Below are 15,757 nucleotides of genomic sequence, written 5' to 3'. Positions count from 1 at the left end.
CCTTCTGTCCTCCAGACTCTACAGATTGAGTTCATTAAGTCTTTCCTGATACGTTTTATGCTTAAGACCTTCCACCATTCTTGTAGCCCGTCTTTGGACCCGTTCAATTTTGTCAATATCTTTTTGTAGGTGAGGTCTCCAGAACCCACGTTACTGGAACTCAAGGTACAAGGCGCTGTTTTAAGCTTAGCCTGATAAACAGTGAGGTTAAATTGGGTTAAAGAGAAGAATAACTCACCTCTGTCCAATTTAGGGACTATAATTGTTGGAATGGATTAAGGATTATTGAATAAATAATTGACAGGGAGTGTTACAAAGCTGTAATCTAGGATGTTTAGTCACCTCTTAATTCTGAACCGGTCTGCACTTGTAACAAAAAGGCTGGCTTAGTGTCGATGATATCATATCACTCTGTTTTGTAGCTGTTCAGACTATTCTTTAAGGAGTTTGCACATGGGTTCCCAATTATTTTATTGATTGATTGATTGATTAGATTTCTATGCTGCCCTATTCCTTCGACTCAGATTATTCAAGGGGGGGGACATGATTGAATAATTTAAACATGTTAAAGAGTTAAATAAGGTTCAGGAGGGAAGTGTTTTTTTTATAGGAAAGTGAACCCAAGAACAAGGGGGCACAATATGAGGTCAGCTGGGGGAGAGATCAGAAGCAACGTGAGAAAATATCATTTTACCAAAAGAGTAGTAGATGCTTGGAACAAACTTCCAGCAGACGTCGTTGGTCAATCGACAGGAACTGAATTTAAAACATGCCTGGGATAAACATAGATTCATCCTAAGATAAAATACAGGAAGTAGTACAAGGGCAGACTAGATGGACCAGGAGGTCTTTTTCTGCCATCAATCTTCTATCTTTCTATGTTTCTATTTTTGTCAACTGTGAGGCCCAGGGGTGGGTTTCTCGCGGTTTGGATCGGTTCACCAGAACTGGTAGTGATCCTCTGGTGACATCATAATGACATCACCAAACCAAATCGGTCAGCGCCAGTGTGTGGAAGCCATCATCTTTAAAAAAAAAAAAGATTCCCCCCCCCTTCTTCTACGCATGTCCAGAAGCTAAGTTTCTGGCACTGTGCATGCAGTCACCACCTTGTTTTCAGCATTTTTAATTTTTTAAAATTTTCTTTCCAGGTTTTTTTGAATTGTGTATGCGCGCAGGCGGCCAGAAGGCACAACCAAATGGCACAAGAGGAAGCGAACCGGCAGCTGTCGTGAGTGCTCCTTGTCCACCTTGGGTCATGTGAGATTCTAAGGAGGATGAGCCAGGCCCCTCAGGATACCCTGGACCAGCTGAAGCAGAGAGCGAGATTGAGGGAGGAAGTGACTTCAGTAAGCCAGAGGAACCACTAGAGGGGGTTAATGTGACAAAGGGGGAGTGGTCCCAGTCAGAAGATGAGGAAGACATTAGAGTGGAAAGTCAGTGGATAGACCCTCGCTATAGGAGATTGTTGAAAAGGCGAGAAGAGTTGCATAGTAAAAGGTATTATTGTATTGACTTAGCCTCTTTGGGGTGTGATGTCGCTTCCAGGCAGTATAAAGGCAAAGAATCTTGGGAAATTGGGTGTGGAGATTCAACGTCATTCAATGGAAGAGATGCGAGACTGGGGGTGTGCTTGAACAAGGCTTTAAAACCATGATTTCTGCCACAAAAAAACTCATTTCTCTGCTAGATGCTGGTTGCCAGGACTTATATGCTTAAATGGTAAATGGACTGTGTTATCTAGGAATGCTGAATGAGGCTATATGTTGACATACAGCTCTAAAGAGAACAGTGGTACCTCATCATACGAACTTAATTGGTTCCAGGAGGAGGTTCATAAGGTGAAAAGTTTGTAAGATGAAACAATGTTTCTCATAGGAATCAATGTAAAAGCAAATAATGCGTGCAAATCCTTCAGGAAAATCCCAAACTTTAGAAGGGAGGCGAACAGAGGGCAGGGAGGAGCAGCTAAAGGGGGCGGGTGGAAGAAGCAAGGCTAGGCTAAAGGGTGAGTGGGAAGGAAGAAAGGCAAGGGGGGCGCCCCTCCCTTTTCTTTCTTCAAAAGACACCGTTTCAGTGCCTGTGCAAGCACATTGTTCTCTGCAAAATCTTTCCTCCCCCAAGCTGCCCCTCCCTTTTCTTTCTTAAAAAGACACCCTTTCAGTGCCTTTGCAAGCACGTTGTTCTCTGCAAAATCTTTCCTCCCCCAAGCTGCCCCTCCCTTTTCTTTCTTCAAAAAAGGGGAAAAAAAGAAACCCCTTCATCCCAGCAGCAGCTGCTTGGGTTCGTAAGGTGAAAATAGTTAGGAAGAAGAGGCAAAAAAATCTTAAACACAGGGTTCGTATCTTGAAAAGTTCGTTAGAAGAGGCGTTCGTAAGATGAGGTACCACTGTACTCCCGTCTTCTTGGCTGTTTAAAACCTACTTTTCCTTATGTGTGCCTATATCAATAAAAAATTGGATTTATTCATACAATAAAGGATTTTTGAGTCGGGGGTTTCGATCCGAGGGTCGTGCACAGAAAAGCAGCGAGGTAAGTTTGAACCCACCCCTGGTAAGACCCCCAATTAAAGTTCTTGACAGGACAAAAAAGTATGGCTTTCTGAACGTATAAAAGATTTCGTCCAAGAACATAAGGCTGTTTTTTCCTCCTACCCTGTTAGAGAGAAAGAAAGGGACACAGCTAACGGTGATCTCTAATCATATACAGTGTTCCCTCGATTTTCGCGGGTTCGAACTTAGCGAAAAGTCTATACCACGGTTTTTCAAAAATATTAATTAAAAAATACTTCGCAGGTTTTTTTCCCTATACCACGGTTTTTCCCACCCGATGACGTCATATGTCATCGCCAGACTTTCATCTGCTTTTAATAAATATTTTTTTAATAAACTTTAATAAATAAACATGGTGAGTAATAATCTAAATGGTTGCTAAGGGAATGGAAAATTGCAATTTAGGGGTTTAAAGTGTTAAGGGAAGGCTTGGGATACTGTTCATAGCCAAAAATAGTGTATTTACTTCCGCATCTCTACTTTGCGGAAATTCGACTTTTGCGGGCGGTCTCGGAACGCATCCCCCGCAAAAATTGAGGGAACACTGTACTCCTGAAACACAACCGAGTCTTTGAAAGAAAGTACCGTAACTAAAAATTCTCATAGTGATGTATAAAGTGAGTTTGGTCCCGTTTGTTGATTTTCTGACATGCTTTCTCTACGTTCTTGGTCATGCCGGGTGGGCCACAGCTAAAAACACCAATTTTCCGTACCTAGAAGCAAAAAGCCAAAATGTGCTCAGAATCACAGAGAGACAAATCATTACATTTCCCCTTTGCTTCAACATCTAGGCTAAACTTGGCACAACTTTAATATAAATGGATTTCAACTCCCAGAATTCCTCAGCCAATCATGGTGAGGTTCCCAGAATCCCTCAGCCAACATGATGGCTGGGGAATTATGGGAGATGAAGTCCACTCGTATTAAAGTTGCAAAGTTTGAAAAACAGTGGTCTAGAGGAGTAAGATGGAGATGGTATGTTTGTGTGTATGTTTGCTTTTAATAATGGGGTTTTTAGTGTTTTTTAAATTATTAGATTTGTTCTTACATTGTCTTTGTTATTGTTGTGAGCCGCCCCGAGTCTACGGAGAGGGGCGGCATACAAATCTAAATAATAATAATAATAATAATAATAATAATAATAATAATAATGCAACATTTATCCAATGGCTCCATCCCATTTCTCCTCTGTCTTTAGCTGTAAAGAGATGTGAAGATTCTCATGGCTTTTCTCCTCTCTGCAAATGTCTTTCAAAGTTTCTCTTCTACGTAGCTTCCACTCTGGCAATCTCACACTACTTACCAGAGCTTATAAAACTTTCGCCAGACCCATCCTAGAATATAGCTCATCTGTTTGGAACCCATACCACATTTCTGACATTAATACCCTAGAAAACATCCAAAGATACTTCACCAGAAGAGCCCTTCACTCTTCTACCCGTAACAGAACACCCTACGAAACTAGACTTACAATCCTGGGTCTAGAAAGCTTAAAACTAAGACGCCTCAAACATGATCGAAGTATTCCCCGCAAGATCATATGCTGCAACGTCCTGCCTGTCAAAGACTACTTCAGCTTCAACCACAACAACACAAGAGCCCACAACAGATACAAGCTTAATATTAACCGCTCCAAACTTGACTGTAAAAAATACGACTTTAGTAATCGAGTTGTCGAAGCGTGGAATTCACTACCGGACTCTGTAGTGTCATCCCCTAACCCCCAACACTTTACCCTTAGACTATCCACGGTTGACCTCACCAAGTTCCTAAGAGGTCAGTAAGGAGCGTACATAAGTGCACCAGAGTGCCTATTGTCCCCTGTCCTATTGTCTCTCCTATATCTCCTATATCTTCTCTTCTGTACCTATATCTTGTTCTGCTATTCTCTCATCGTTATATTTCACTCCTTTATTTTCTCCTCTATTCCTCCTTTAATACATTCTACCTGATTATATCCTCTATAACAGTGTTTCCCAACCTTGGCAATTTGAAGATATTGAAGATGCTGGCTGGGGAATTCTGGGAGTTGAAGTCCAAATATCTTCAAGTTGCCAAGATTGGGAAACACTGCTCTATAACCCTCATTGTATATTATTGTGTATTGGACAAAACAAACAAATAAAATAAAATAAATAAATAATTTGAGCTGGGTCAGGAAACCTTTGGAGGCTCCTTGAGAAGTTCAGCTACATACAACCCCCAACATTTCTCCCTTAGACTCTCCACGATTGACCTCTCCAGGTTCCTAAGAGGCCAGTAAGGGGCATACATAAGTGCACTGGTGTGCCTTTCGTCCCCTGTCCAATTGTCTTTCCTTTCTCTCACTTATCATATATATTCTCTTCCTTTCATATATCCTCTCCTCTAAGTTCACTTTTACCCTTATATATATTACTACATGTCTATTTTTCTTCCTATGTATTTGTGTATTGGACAAATGAATAAATAAAATAAATAAAAATAAATAAATAGCTGGGAGCCCCTCTGATCCCTGCCTGCAGCCTTTACCCTCTTTCTTCCCCAACCAGCAAATGGGGTCTACTGACCTCAGGATGAACCTCTTGTAAGGAGCAGAAAAAGGGCACAAACGGGGGTCGCCCAAAGTGGGTGATGGATCGCAGGCCTGTGAACAAGCTCCGGTTGAGGACCTTCTGGAAGTGACGTTCGCAGATGTACTGGAAAGAGATCGACTGATCATTAGAACAGAGCTGTTGGAGGACAAGGAACTTCTACTCCATTGAGGGATCGACCACTTATCCGGCCACCATGAAGTTATAGATTCTCAGGGTGGAACTAGACTCATGGGTATTATCAGAAAGATTGGTCCCAGACTGAAAATGAGAAGACGCAAGATGGCCAGGAATGACTTGTTTATTGACTATGACTATGATAATAGCCATAGTCAAGATCAAGTTGAGTTGGACCCTTCCTGATCTTTGTTACTTACTTACTCACTCACTCACTCACTCACTCACTCACTCACTCACTCACTCACTCACTCACTCACTCACCCACCCACCCACCCACCCACCCATCCATCCATCCATTCATTCATTCATTTGACTTCTATGCCTCCCACTCCCCAAGGGCGGCTTACAACAACAATATAAATACAATCACCTCGAGGTTCAACTACTGTAACGCTCTCTACATGGGGCTACCTTTGAAGAGTGTTCGGAAACTTCAGATCGTGCAGAATGCAGCTGCGAGAGCAATCATGGGCTTCCCTAGGTATGCCTATGTCACTCCAACACTCCGCAGTCTTCATTGGTTGCTGATCAGTTTCCGGTCACAATTCAAAGTGTTGGTTATGACCTATAAAGCCCTTTATGGCACCGGACCAGGTTATCTGCGAGACTGCCTTCTGCCGCACAAATCCCAGCGGCCGGTTAGGTCCCACAGAGTTGGCCTTCTTCGGGTCCCGTCAACTAAACAATGTCGTTTGGCGGGCCCCAGGGGAAGAGCCTTCGCTGTGGTGGCCCTGGCCCTCTGGAACCAGCTCCCCCTGGAGATTAGAATTGCCCCCACCCTCCTTGTCTTTCGTAAACTTCTTAAAACCCACCTCTACCACCAGACATGGGGGAACTGAGACATCTCCCCCAGGCCTATACAGTTTATGCATGGTAAGTTTGTGTGTATGTTTTCTTTTTAATAAGGGGTTTTTAATGACTTTTAATTATTAGATTTTTTAATATATTTTGTTATTATTGTTGTGAGCTGCCCCGAGTCTACGGAGAGGGGCGGCATACAAATCTAATGAATTGAATTGAATTGAGACGGAGGGACTTACTAGCATGGTGGTGCGCAGATCGAACTTCTCAGCCAGTTGGGTGATGTAGATGTGGACAGAGACCAAGTCACGTTGATCGTTCTCCTCCACTTCCCGGATAATGTCGGCCACCCACTCAAACTGCCGCTGAGTCCGGGTCACCCAAATGAAGTAGATCTGGAAAGAACACGAAAAAGGCCCAAAAGCTCTTTATAATGTCAATAATTTTTTCAATAGTCTTTCCTATGGTTTGTGTCAAAATGTGAATTTTATTTTCTTTAAAAAAAAAATCCCATGAAAATGTATACTCATTTCCATGTCCAACTTTTCTAACATATCCCTCTATGTATATTGTTTTGCCAAAGTGTCTATGTTTATAAATAATTGTTTCTAATATAAATTACAGTGGTGCCTCTACTTGCGAACTTAATTCGTTCTGTGATCAGGTTCTTAAGTAGAAAGGTTTGTAAGAAGAAGCAATTTTTCCCATAGGAATCAATGTAAAAACAAATAATGTGTGCGACTGGGGAAACCACAGGGAGGGTGGAGGTCGTTTCCTCCCAGGAGATTCCTAGAGAGGCCCCATGGAGGCTTCTCCCCTCCTTTCCCAGCCCTTTTTCCTCCCTGGAGATTCCTAGAGTGGCCCCACGGAGGCTTCTCCCCTCTTTTTCTGGCTCTGTTTCCTCCCGGAAGATTCCTAGAGAGGCCCCAAGGAGGCTTCTCCCTGCCTTTTCCGGCCCTATTTCCTCCCGGAGGATTCCCAGAGAGGCCCCAAGGAGGCTTCTCCCTGCCTTTTCCGGCCCTGTTTCCTCCCGGGAGATTCCTAGAGAGGCCCCACGGAGGCTCCTCCCTGCCTTTTCCAGTTACAGTTTCGGAGGCTTGGATTTGTAAGTGGAAAATGGTTCTTGAGAAGAGGCAAAAGAATCTTGAACACCCGGTTCTTATCTAGAAAAGTTCGTAAGTAGAGGCGTTCTTAGGCAGAGGTACCACTGTATATAGGTTATTTTAACATTATTTTAGGGTGTGCTTTTTCCTCCAATGCAAATCTTTTCCAACTTTGGCACGCTGACTAGAGGTTGAAGTCCACACATCTTAAAGTTGGCAACATTGAGAAGCACAACTCCAATGTTTGCTCAGGAAATGTGAAACGAAACACATATAGCAAAGTCTACAAACCCACTCTCTGCTTTAAGCAGCACAGTTTATCATTAAGGAAGCCCTACCACCTGATGTTAACACAAACACTGACGCCATGGCAAGTTGAGTGATGGTCATCCAGAGTCTCACCTTCTTGCACAGGATTCTGGAGCCAACTGAAGACTTGAAGACAAGGTCCTTAAGGATAGAAGCAAAAGGGGTCACCCCAATGCCACCGCCAACCAGGACTGACACTTCAAATTTGTTCCATTCCTGGTGTCCTTCTCCAAATGGTCCATCAAGATAGAGCTACAAAGAAATTGGGAGAGGTAGAAAAAAAATGAAGTTTGTTGGCTTGGACAATGTAGTTCAGATAGTATTCATTGAGTACACCAAGGATTGGATCCCATACGTTTACAAACTATTTACAGGGGGCATTGGAAGAAAAGCAACCTTAGTGTTGGAACCAGAAAAGTTGGCAGATGTTTGTTTGTTTGTTTGTTTATTGATTGATTGATTGATTGTATTTGTATGCTGCCCCTCTCCATAGACTCGGGGCGGCTTGATGTTGATCAGCCATATTTGTTGATCGTGTGTCTTCTACTAGCATCTTTTAATTGATGCTCTCTACATGGGGCTACCTCTGAAAAGTGTTCGGAAACTACAAATTGTGCAGAATGCAACCGCACAAGCAGTCATGGGCCTCCCAAGGTATGCCCATGTTTCTTCAGCACTCCGCGGACTGCACTGGCTGCTAATTGGTTTCCGGACACAATTCAAAGGTTGGTCATGACCTATAAAGCCCTACATGGCAGCGGACCAGATTGCTTACGGGACTGCCTTCTGCTGCATGAATCCCAGCGTCCGGTTAGGTCCCACAGAATTGGCCTTCTCCAGGTCCTGCCAACTAGACAATGTCGCTTGGTGGAGCCCAGGAGAAGAGCCTTCTCTGTGGTAGCCCCGGCCCTCTGGAATCAGCTCCCCTCGGAGATTCTTACAGCTCCCACCCTCCTTGCCTTTCGTAAGAACCTGAACACTTATTGATGCCGTCAGGCTTGTGGGCATCAGATCCCACCCTCTGGCCATTGAATGTTTCGTATGGTTACGGTTGTAATTGTATGAATGATTTTAACGTTTAAATTAACTGTTTATATTAATTGGATCTAGCTGTATTATTTTATACTGTTTGGTTATTGATATGTTGTGAGCTGCCCCAAGTCCATGGAGAGAGGCGGCATACAAGTTCACTCAATCACTCAATCACTCAATCACTCAATCACTCAATCACTCAATCACTCAATCACTCAATCACTCAATCACTCAATCACTCAATCACTCAATCACTCAATCACTCAATCACTCAATCACTCAATCACTCAATCACTCAATCACTCAATCACTCAATCACTCAATCACTCAATCACTCAATCACTCAATCACTCAATCACTCAATCACTCAATCAATCAATCAATCACTCACTCACTCACTCACTCACTCACTCAATCAATCAATCAATCAATCAATCTTCACCAGGAGAAAAGCAAGGCAAAACAAAACCCAGTTTTACCTTGGGGTATTTGCCAATTTCCGCGATGCTTTCTTCTGAGTAGAGTTCCCGCAGGCGAGTGGTCCAAGGTCCAGCTGCCCGGATATGCAGAGTTAGCAGGTCTTCATGGGGAGCAGACGTCAGGGTAAAAGGATGGTACTCGTTGGTTCCCAGAGACAAACATGCAATCCGTACCCATTGCCCAGACCTGTAGTCAAAGTCCTGGGGTCTCTGGAACTGCAGGTTTGTGACCCCTGGATCAAGAAAAAAATAATACAGTGGTACCTCTACTTAGGAACTTAATTGGCTCCATGACGAGGTTCTTAAGTAGAAAAGTTTGTAAGAAGAAGCAATTTTTCCCATAGGAATCAATGTAAAACAAATAATGTGTGTGATTGGGGAAACCACAGGGAGGATGGAGGCCCTGTTTCCTCCCAGGAGATTCCTAGAGAGGCCCCACGGAGGCTTCTCCCCTCCTTTTCTGGCCCTGTTTCCTCCCGGGAGATTCCTAGAGAGGCCCCACGGAGGCTTCTCCCCGCCTTTTCTGGCCCTGTTTCCTCCCGGGAGATTCCTAGAGAGGCCCCGTGGAGGCTTCTCCCCGCTTTTTCTGGCCCTGTTTCCTCCCAGGAGATTTCTAGAGAGGCCCCATGGAGGCTCCTCCCTTCCTTTTCCGGTTACATTTTCAGAGGGTCGGGTTTATTTATTTATTCATTCATTTGTCCAATACACAAATACATAGGAAGAAATATAGACATGTGATAATATAAAAGAGGGTGAAAGTGGACTTAGAGGAGAGGATATATGAAAGGAAGAGAATATATAAGATAGGTGAAAGAAAGGAAAGACAATTGGACAGAGGACGAAAGGCACTCCAGTGCACTTATGTACGCCCCTTACTGGCCTCTTAGGAATCTGGAGAGGTCAATCGTGGAGAGTCTAAGGGAGAAGTGTTGGGGGTTAGGGGTTGACACAATTGAGTCAGGTAATGAGTTCCACGCTTCGATAACTCGATTGTTGAAATCATATTTTTTACAGTCAAGTTTGGCGCAGTTCGTATTAAGTTTGAATTTGTTGCGTGCTCTTGTGTTGTTGCGGTTGAAGCTGAAGTAGTCATTGACCGGTAGGACGTTGCAGTATATGATCTTGTGGGCAATACTCAAATCATGTTTTAGGCGCCGTAGCTCTAGGCTTTCTAGGCCCAGGATTGTAAGTCCTATTTTGTAAGTGGAAAATCGTTCTTGAGAAGAGTCAAAAAAATCTTGGACACCCGGTTCTTATCTAGAAAAGTTTGTGAGTAGAGGCGTTCTTAGATAGAGGTGCCACTGTATTTGCTATGAAAGGTCAAGTCAACAATGCCGTCTGCAACAAGCTAGGTACAAGCTAGTTTCAGAGAAGGCAGACCTAAACTGGAGAATTATCTTTGGGCCATACTTCTCCAGGCCATATGTAGCCTCCAGGTCCTAGCGAGTCTCCTTAGATGAACTTTCTTCAATGGGCATCCTTTAGATACCTTGCCTTCAACTTTCCTAATCTCCCAGGCTGCAAGTCTATTCATAAGAATCCTGGAAGTTGTAGTCTTTATGTTGGGAGAAGGCTCAAGAAGATGCTCCCTTTGCTGTAGGGTTGAGGAAGAAGGAGCGTGCAGGACATCAACATTACCTGAAGGGAGCAGCTCAGCCTTAATAACGCTGATTTCCACCTTCTTCCTGCTAAGGCTGATGAGTTTATCTGTTACGTAGATGAGCGCCGGGATAATGAAGTAAATGTGAAAGCGAGGCTGTTGGATCAGAGCGTAGCTGCCATGGATTATTACCTGGAAATATATTACACATCATTTTAGTCCATGATAATGAACGGAGGAAGGAGGAAATTTTTCTCTGATAGACTCACAAAGTGTGAAAGCATCTAACGATAGTGTGACAATCATTAAGTGTTGCACCTCCTGATTCTTGACAAATATATCCTTTTCTTTTATGTACACTGAGAGAAGATGCACCAAAGACAAATTCCTTGTGTGTCCAATCACACTTGGCCAATAAAGAATTCTATTCTATTCTATTCTGTATACTGCACGAGTCAAAAAGAGGGCCGTGAAAATATTTACTGACCCCTCACATCCTGGACACAAATTGTTTCAACTCCTACCCTCAACACGTTGCTACAGAGCACTGCACACCAAGACAACTAGACACAAGAACAGTTTTTCCCGAATGCCATCACTCTACTAAACAAATTATTCCCTCAACACTGTCAAACTTTTCACTAAGTCTGCACGTCTATTCCTGCACGTTTTTTCTCATCATTCCTATCACCCTTTTCCTCCCACTTAGGACTGTATGACTGTAACTTTGAGAAACTACAAACAGGAAACACACTATGACAATCATTAAGCTTTTATACACACTAAGAGCATTGGCACCAAAGACAAATACCGTGTGTGTCTATTCTATTCTATTCTATTCTATTCTATCCTATCCTATCCTATTTTCATCCCTCTTCATAGATAGTATGAAGATAGTATCTATCAAAGGTCTCCAAACTTGGCAACTTTAAGACTTGTGGACTTTAACTTCCAGCATGGGTCTGCTGAGGAATTCTGGGACTTGAAGTCCACAAGTCTTAAAGTTGCCATGTTTGGAGATCCTGGTATATATGAATTGCATGAATGTTTCTTCACCCTTGGACAATCCATATTTCTGAATTATCACAGTCTCTAATGGTCACTTACCAGAATGTAGAGAACTACGTAGAGATGATGGGTGATCCAGAATCCTTGGAAGCTGATTCGTCGGAAATAATGAGTGGCAAATACATACATGATAGCAAGGATGACCAGTAATAGCACTCCGGTCATGCCTGCAGAGACCGGAGAAGACAAGGGAAGATCAACGGAAGTATGGGAACACTTGATGTTGTCTTGCTTCATCTACTTCAGAGATGGACAACCTGAAGCTTTCTATGTAGGTCAAGTGAGGACACAGCATAGCATAAATGACACAAATATTCCATTTGTATCATTTGGGCCATGGTAGCCTGCTACTTATGTCATCATTATGACACCATCACAGCTTTTAATAGATGCTTGAAGTTCCAATGTTACATTCTACCTAAAGTCACTTCTTCAGAACCAAGCTGAGAATACAGAGTTTGTTTGTTTGTTTGTTTGTTTGTTTGTTTGTTTGTTCGTTCGTTCGTTCGTTCGTTCGTTCGTTCGTTCGTTCATTCATTCATTCATTCATTCATTTATTTATTTATTTATTTATTTATTGGATTTGTATGCCACCCCTCTCCACAGACTCGGGGCGGCTAACAACAATGATAAAAACAGCATGTAGAAATCCAATTAATAAAACACCTAAAAATCCTTATAATAAAACCAAACATACACACAAACATACCATGCATAAGTTGTAATGGCCTAGGGGGAAGGAATATCTTAACTCCCCCATGCCTGGCGGCATAAATGAGTCTTGAGTAGTTTACGAAAGACAGGGAGGGTGGCGGCAGTTCTAATCTCCGGGGGGAGTTGGTTCCAGAGGGCCGGGGCCGCCACAGAGAAGGCTCTTCCCCTGGGGCCCGCCAAATGACATTGTTTAGTCGACGGGACCCGGAGAAGGCCAACTCTGTGGGACCTTATCGGTCACTGGGACCAGATTACCTCTGGAACCGCCTGCTACCGCCTGCTACCGAACAGGCGGTTCCAGAGGTAATCTGGTCCCATGCCATGTAGGGCTTTAAAGGACATGTCCAACACTTTGAATTGTGACTGGAAACTGATCGGCAGCCAATGCAAGCCACGGAGTGTTGAAGAAACTTGGAAACCCCCACGACGGCTCTCGCGGCTGCGTTCTGCACGATCTGAAGTTTCCGAACACTCTTCAAAGGTAGCCCCATGTAGAGAGCGTTGCAGTAATCGAACCTCGAGGTGATGAGGGCATGAGCGACTGTGAGCAATGACTCCCTGTCCAAATAGGGCCGCAACTAGTGCACCAGGCGAACCTGGGCAAACGCCCTCCTCGCCACAGCCGAAAGATGATGTTCCAATGTCAGCTGTGAATCGAGGAGGACGCCCAAGTTGCAAATCCTCTCTGAGGGGGTCAGTAGTTCCCCCCCAGGGTAATGGAGAGACAGATGGAATTGTCCTTGGGAGGCAAGACCCACAGCCACTCCGTCTTGTCTGGGTTGAGTTTGAGTTTGTTGACACCCATTCAGGCCCCAACAGCCTCCAGGCACCGGCACATCACTTCCACTGCTTCGTTGACTGGACATGGGGCGGAGATGTATAACTGGGTATCATCGGCGTATTGATGATACCTCACCCCATGCCCTTGGATGATCTCACCCAGAGTTGGGTTCCTCTTACCTTCCTTACCAGTACATTGCAATGTTTCACATGTCCATGTGTGTCCCCAAGCACAATTTGGCTTCCATGCATGTGCAGAGGGACAATTTTTTAAAACTATCACACTGTGGGCGTGGCTTATGCATTTTGTTTCAACATTTTTCAGTGCAAATTGGGGGCTCTGGAGCTCCATTTTCGCTACCCCACTGAGTTCCTCCCGTCCGGGCAGTAGCCCACTCCCTAATTATCTATTATATAAAGTGTATGTACACACACACACATGCACAGTTCTTCTAAAATTATACACACTCAACCTCATTTACTGCGATAGGAAAAACATACCCCAAAAAAGGGGGGGGAAATCAAAATTTTACTACCGGTACTGTGTACCTGACCAAAATTTTGCTACCTGACCATATCCATAGGGCCCCATCATTGATTATTTCCCAAGTTGTCATCTACCCAACACCCCCACACCCCCAAATGTTAACTGCAATACCATCTACAAAAGCCTTTGACATTTGAACTTTACCTGGTACCGTCTCAAAAAACCACCAGTAGTATTTGGGAGGATATTGTGATCTGGAAAGAAAAAGGCAAAACAAGGGCAATTCTCAGTAGAACAAACCACAATGTAACCTGGTCCATACATTGTGCTAATCCTGGGGATTTCCAAACATGGAAACCTGTGGATTTCTGCTAGCTGGGGAATTCTGGGAGTAGAAGTCCATAGGTCTTAAAGGAGGCTAAAACATATGAAAAATGGTTGCAGGAACTGGGTATGTCTAGTCTGATGAAAAGGAGGACTAGGGGCGACAGGATGGCAGTGTGGTAAAATCTCAGGGGCTGCTCCAAAGAAGAGGGAGTTAAGCTACTCTGCAAAGCACCTGAGGGAAGGATAAGACGCAACAGGTGGAAACTGTTGTGGTTAGCTCTGGCCCAGCTCCTGCCCCAAAGACTGTGGATGTGGGGGAGACATCCACATGCTGCAGGCCTGGTTTGCCCCGGTGGAATCTGATGATGAAGGCTCCTCTGACCAAGAAGACATGAGTGACAGGGAGGAGGAGATTGTGGCAGACAGCTCAGAAGGAGACCAATTATCTAGCTCCCCCTTGGATTCAGAACAAGAGTTAATGATACAGCCACGCATGCGGAGAGTGATGCATAGGCAACAACAACTGAGAGATTATTATCAAAGAAAATGAGGCCACCTGTGGTTGGGTGGGACTGTGGTCATTAGTGAGGCTGCTATAAATAGCAGCTGGTGGGTTTGGCCATTGTGGAGGATTATCTGATCGTTGTGTTTCGTGACTGCTTTATTGACTTTGACTTTTTGTGTGCTGATTTTCCCCCGCTTTGAAACTAAACCAGAGCAAAGTGTGTTTCACTTTGTGAAAGAAGAAGGACTGTGAATTGCCTCACAGCTGCAAGCTAAGTATCACAGAACTGATAAGGGACTTGTACAAATTACCAGTTTGTTTGGAGACGAGTGCTCTTTGCTATATCAAAAGAAGGCTTAGTTTAAGTGACTTTTCATGATAAAGAACATTGTTTTGAATTTTCAAACGTGTGTGTGTGTCTGAAATTTGTACCTGTGAATTTTTGGGAGTATTCTACCAGAGAGCCTGACAGAACAGAAACTAAACAAGGAGAGAAGCATCTTAGAACTAAGGAGAAATTTCCTGACAGTTAGAACAATTACAAGCCTGTTTTTGGCCTGCAAAGTCCTTCTGGAAGCCTGGGAGGGTGAAAATGGGATGCGCGAAGTCCGAAACTATTTTTTTTTCTCGTTTTCCTCCACTAAATCTAGGTGTGCCTTACAATCCGGTGCATCTAACAATCCCCAAAAATACGATAATTCTTTGAATTCTTACTTACCCATCATTCATAAATACGTGTGAAAAAAGACACGCCAAAATACTGAGAGGCGTCACGGAAAAGATGTAGACGTTCACAACGTGCCCCAAAGTATGTAAAACTGCAGGAAACACAAGACAGTGGGTATGTATGTCACCAGGTTTAATTGCAATTCGCATCTCTTATAACTACAATATAAACATTTCCTGCCATAAAATTATGGGCAATATAGGGCTATAAAAAAAAAACAATGGCACCTAACAATGGAGAAATAAAAAGCAATGTGACTTAATAGTGAGAACCCAGGGTGTTAGGTTCATCTTTGAACTGGGCAAAGTTCAAGAGTTACCAAAATATAAATATTCCACGCCTATCTTTGGGTTTGCTTTACATTTGTAATTTCCTTGTTGTGAGCTTTTAAAAGATCAACAATCTTGATTGGCAAGAGGAAGTATTAGGCGGTTCCTTTTCGGTCCAGATAGCTGGAAAATCCCTTAAATTGAAAAAAACAGATTTTTTTTTTCTGGAGTTGATTTCCACTGCTGTTGAC

At 43.5% G+C, this 15,757-nt stretch overlaps 1 protein-coding gene across 1 annotated transcript in view; it reads right to left on the bottom strand.

Moving 5' to 3' along the window:
- Positions 1-1,053: 1,053 nt before the first annotated feature.
- The window catches only part of DUOX2 (dual oxidase 2), a 57,153-nt gene continuing 42,449 nt past the window's right edge, over positions 1,054-15,757 (bottom strand). Inside the window, 10 exon segments of the mRNA XM_070763037.1 lie at positions 1,054-1,798; positions 2,396-3,265; positions 5,102-5,230; positions 6,346-6,501; positions 7,612-7,770; positions 9,030-9,262; positions 10,668-10,821; positions 11,737-11,864; positions 13,883-13,932; positions 15,229-15,328. Coding sequence (XP_070619138.1) covers positions 3,143-3,265; positions 5,102-5,230; positions 6,346-6,501; positions 7,612-7,770; positions 9,030-9,262; positions 10,668-10,821; positions 11,737-11,864; positions 13,883-13,932; positions 15,229-15,328 — 1,232 coding nt within the window. The 3' untranslated portion in view covers positions 1,054-1,798; positions 2,396-3,142.

Source organism: Erythrolamprus reginae, chromosome 10, assembly GCF_031021105.1.
Source record: "Erythrolamprus reginae isolate rEryReg1 chromosome 10, rEryReg1.hap1, whole genome shotgun sequence".
In the NCBI taxonomy this organism is placed as follows: Eukaryota; Metazoa; Chordata; class Lepidosauria; order Squamata; family Dipsadidae; genus Erythrolamprus; species Erythrolamprus reginae.
This window is presented reverse-complemented; position numbering and strand designations above follow the sequence as displayed.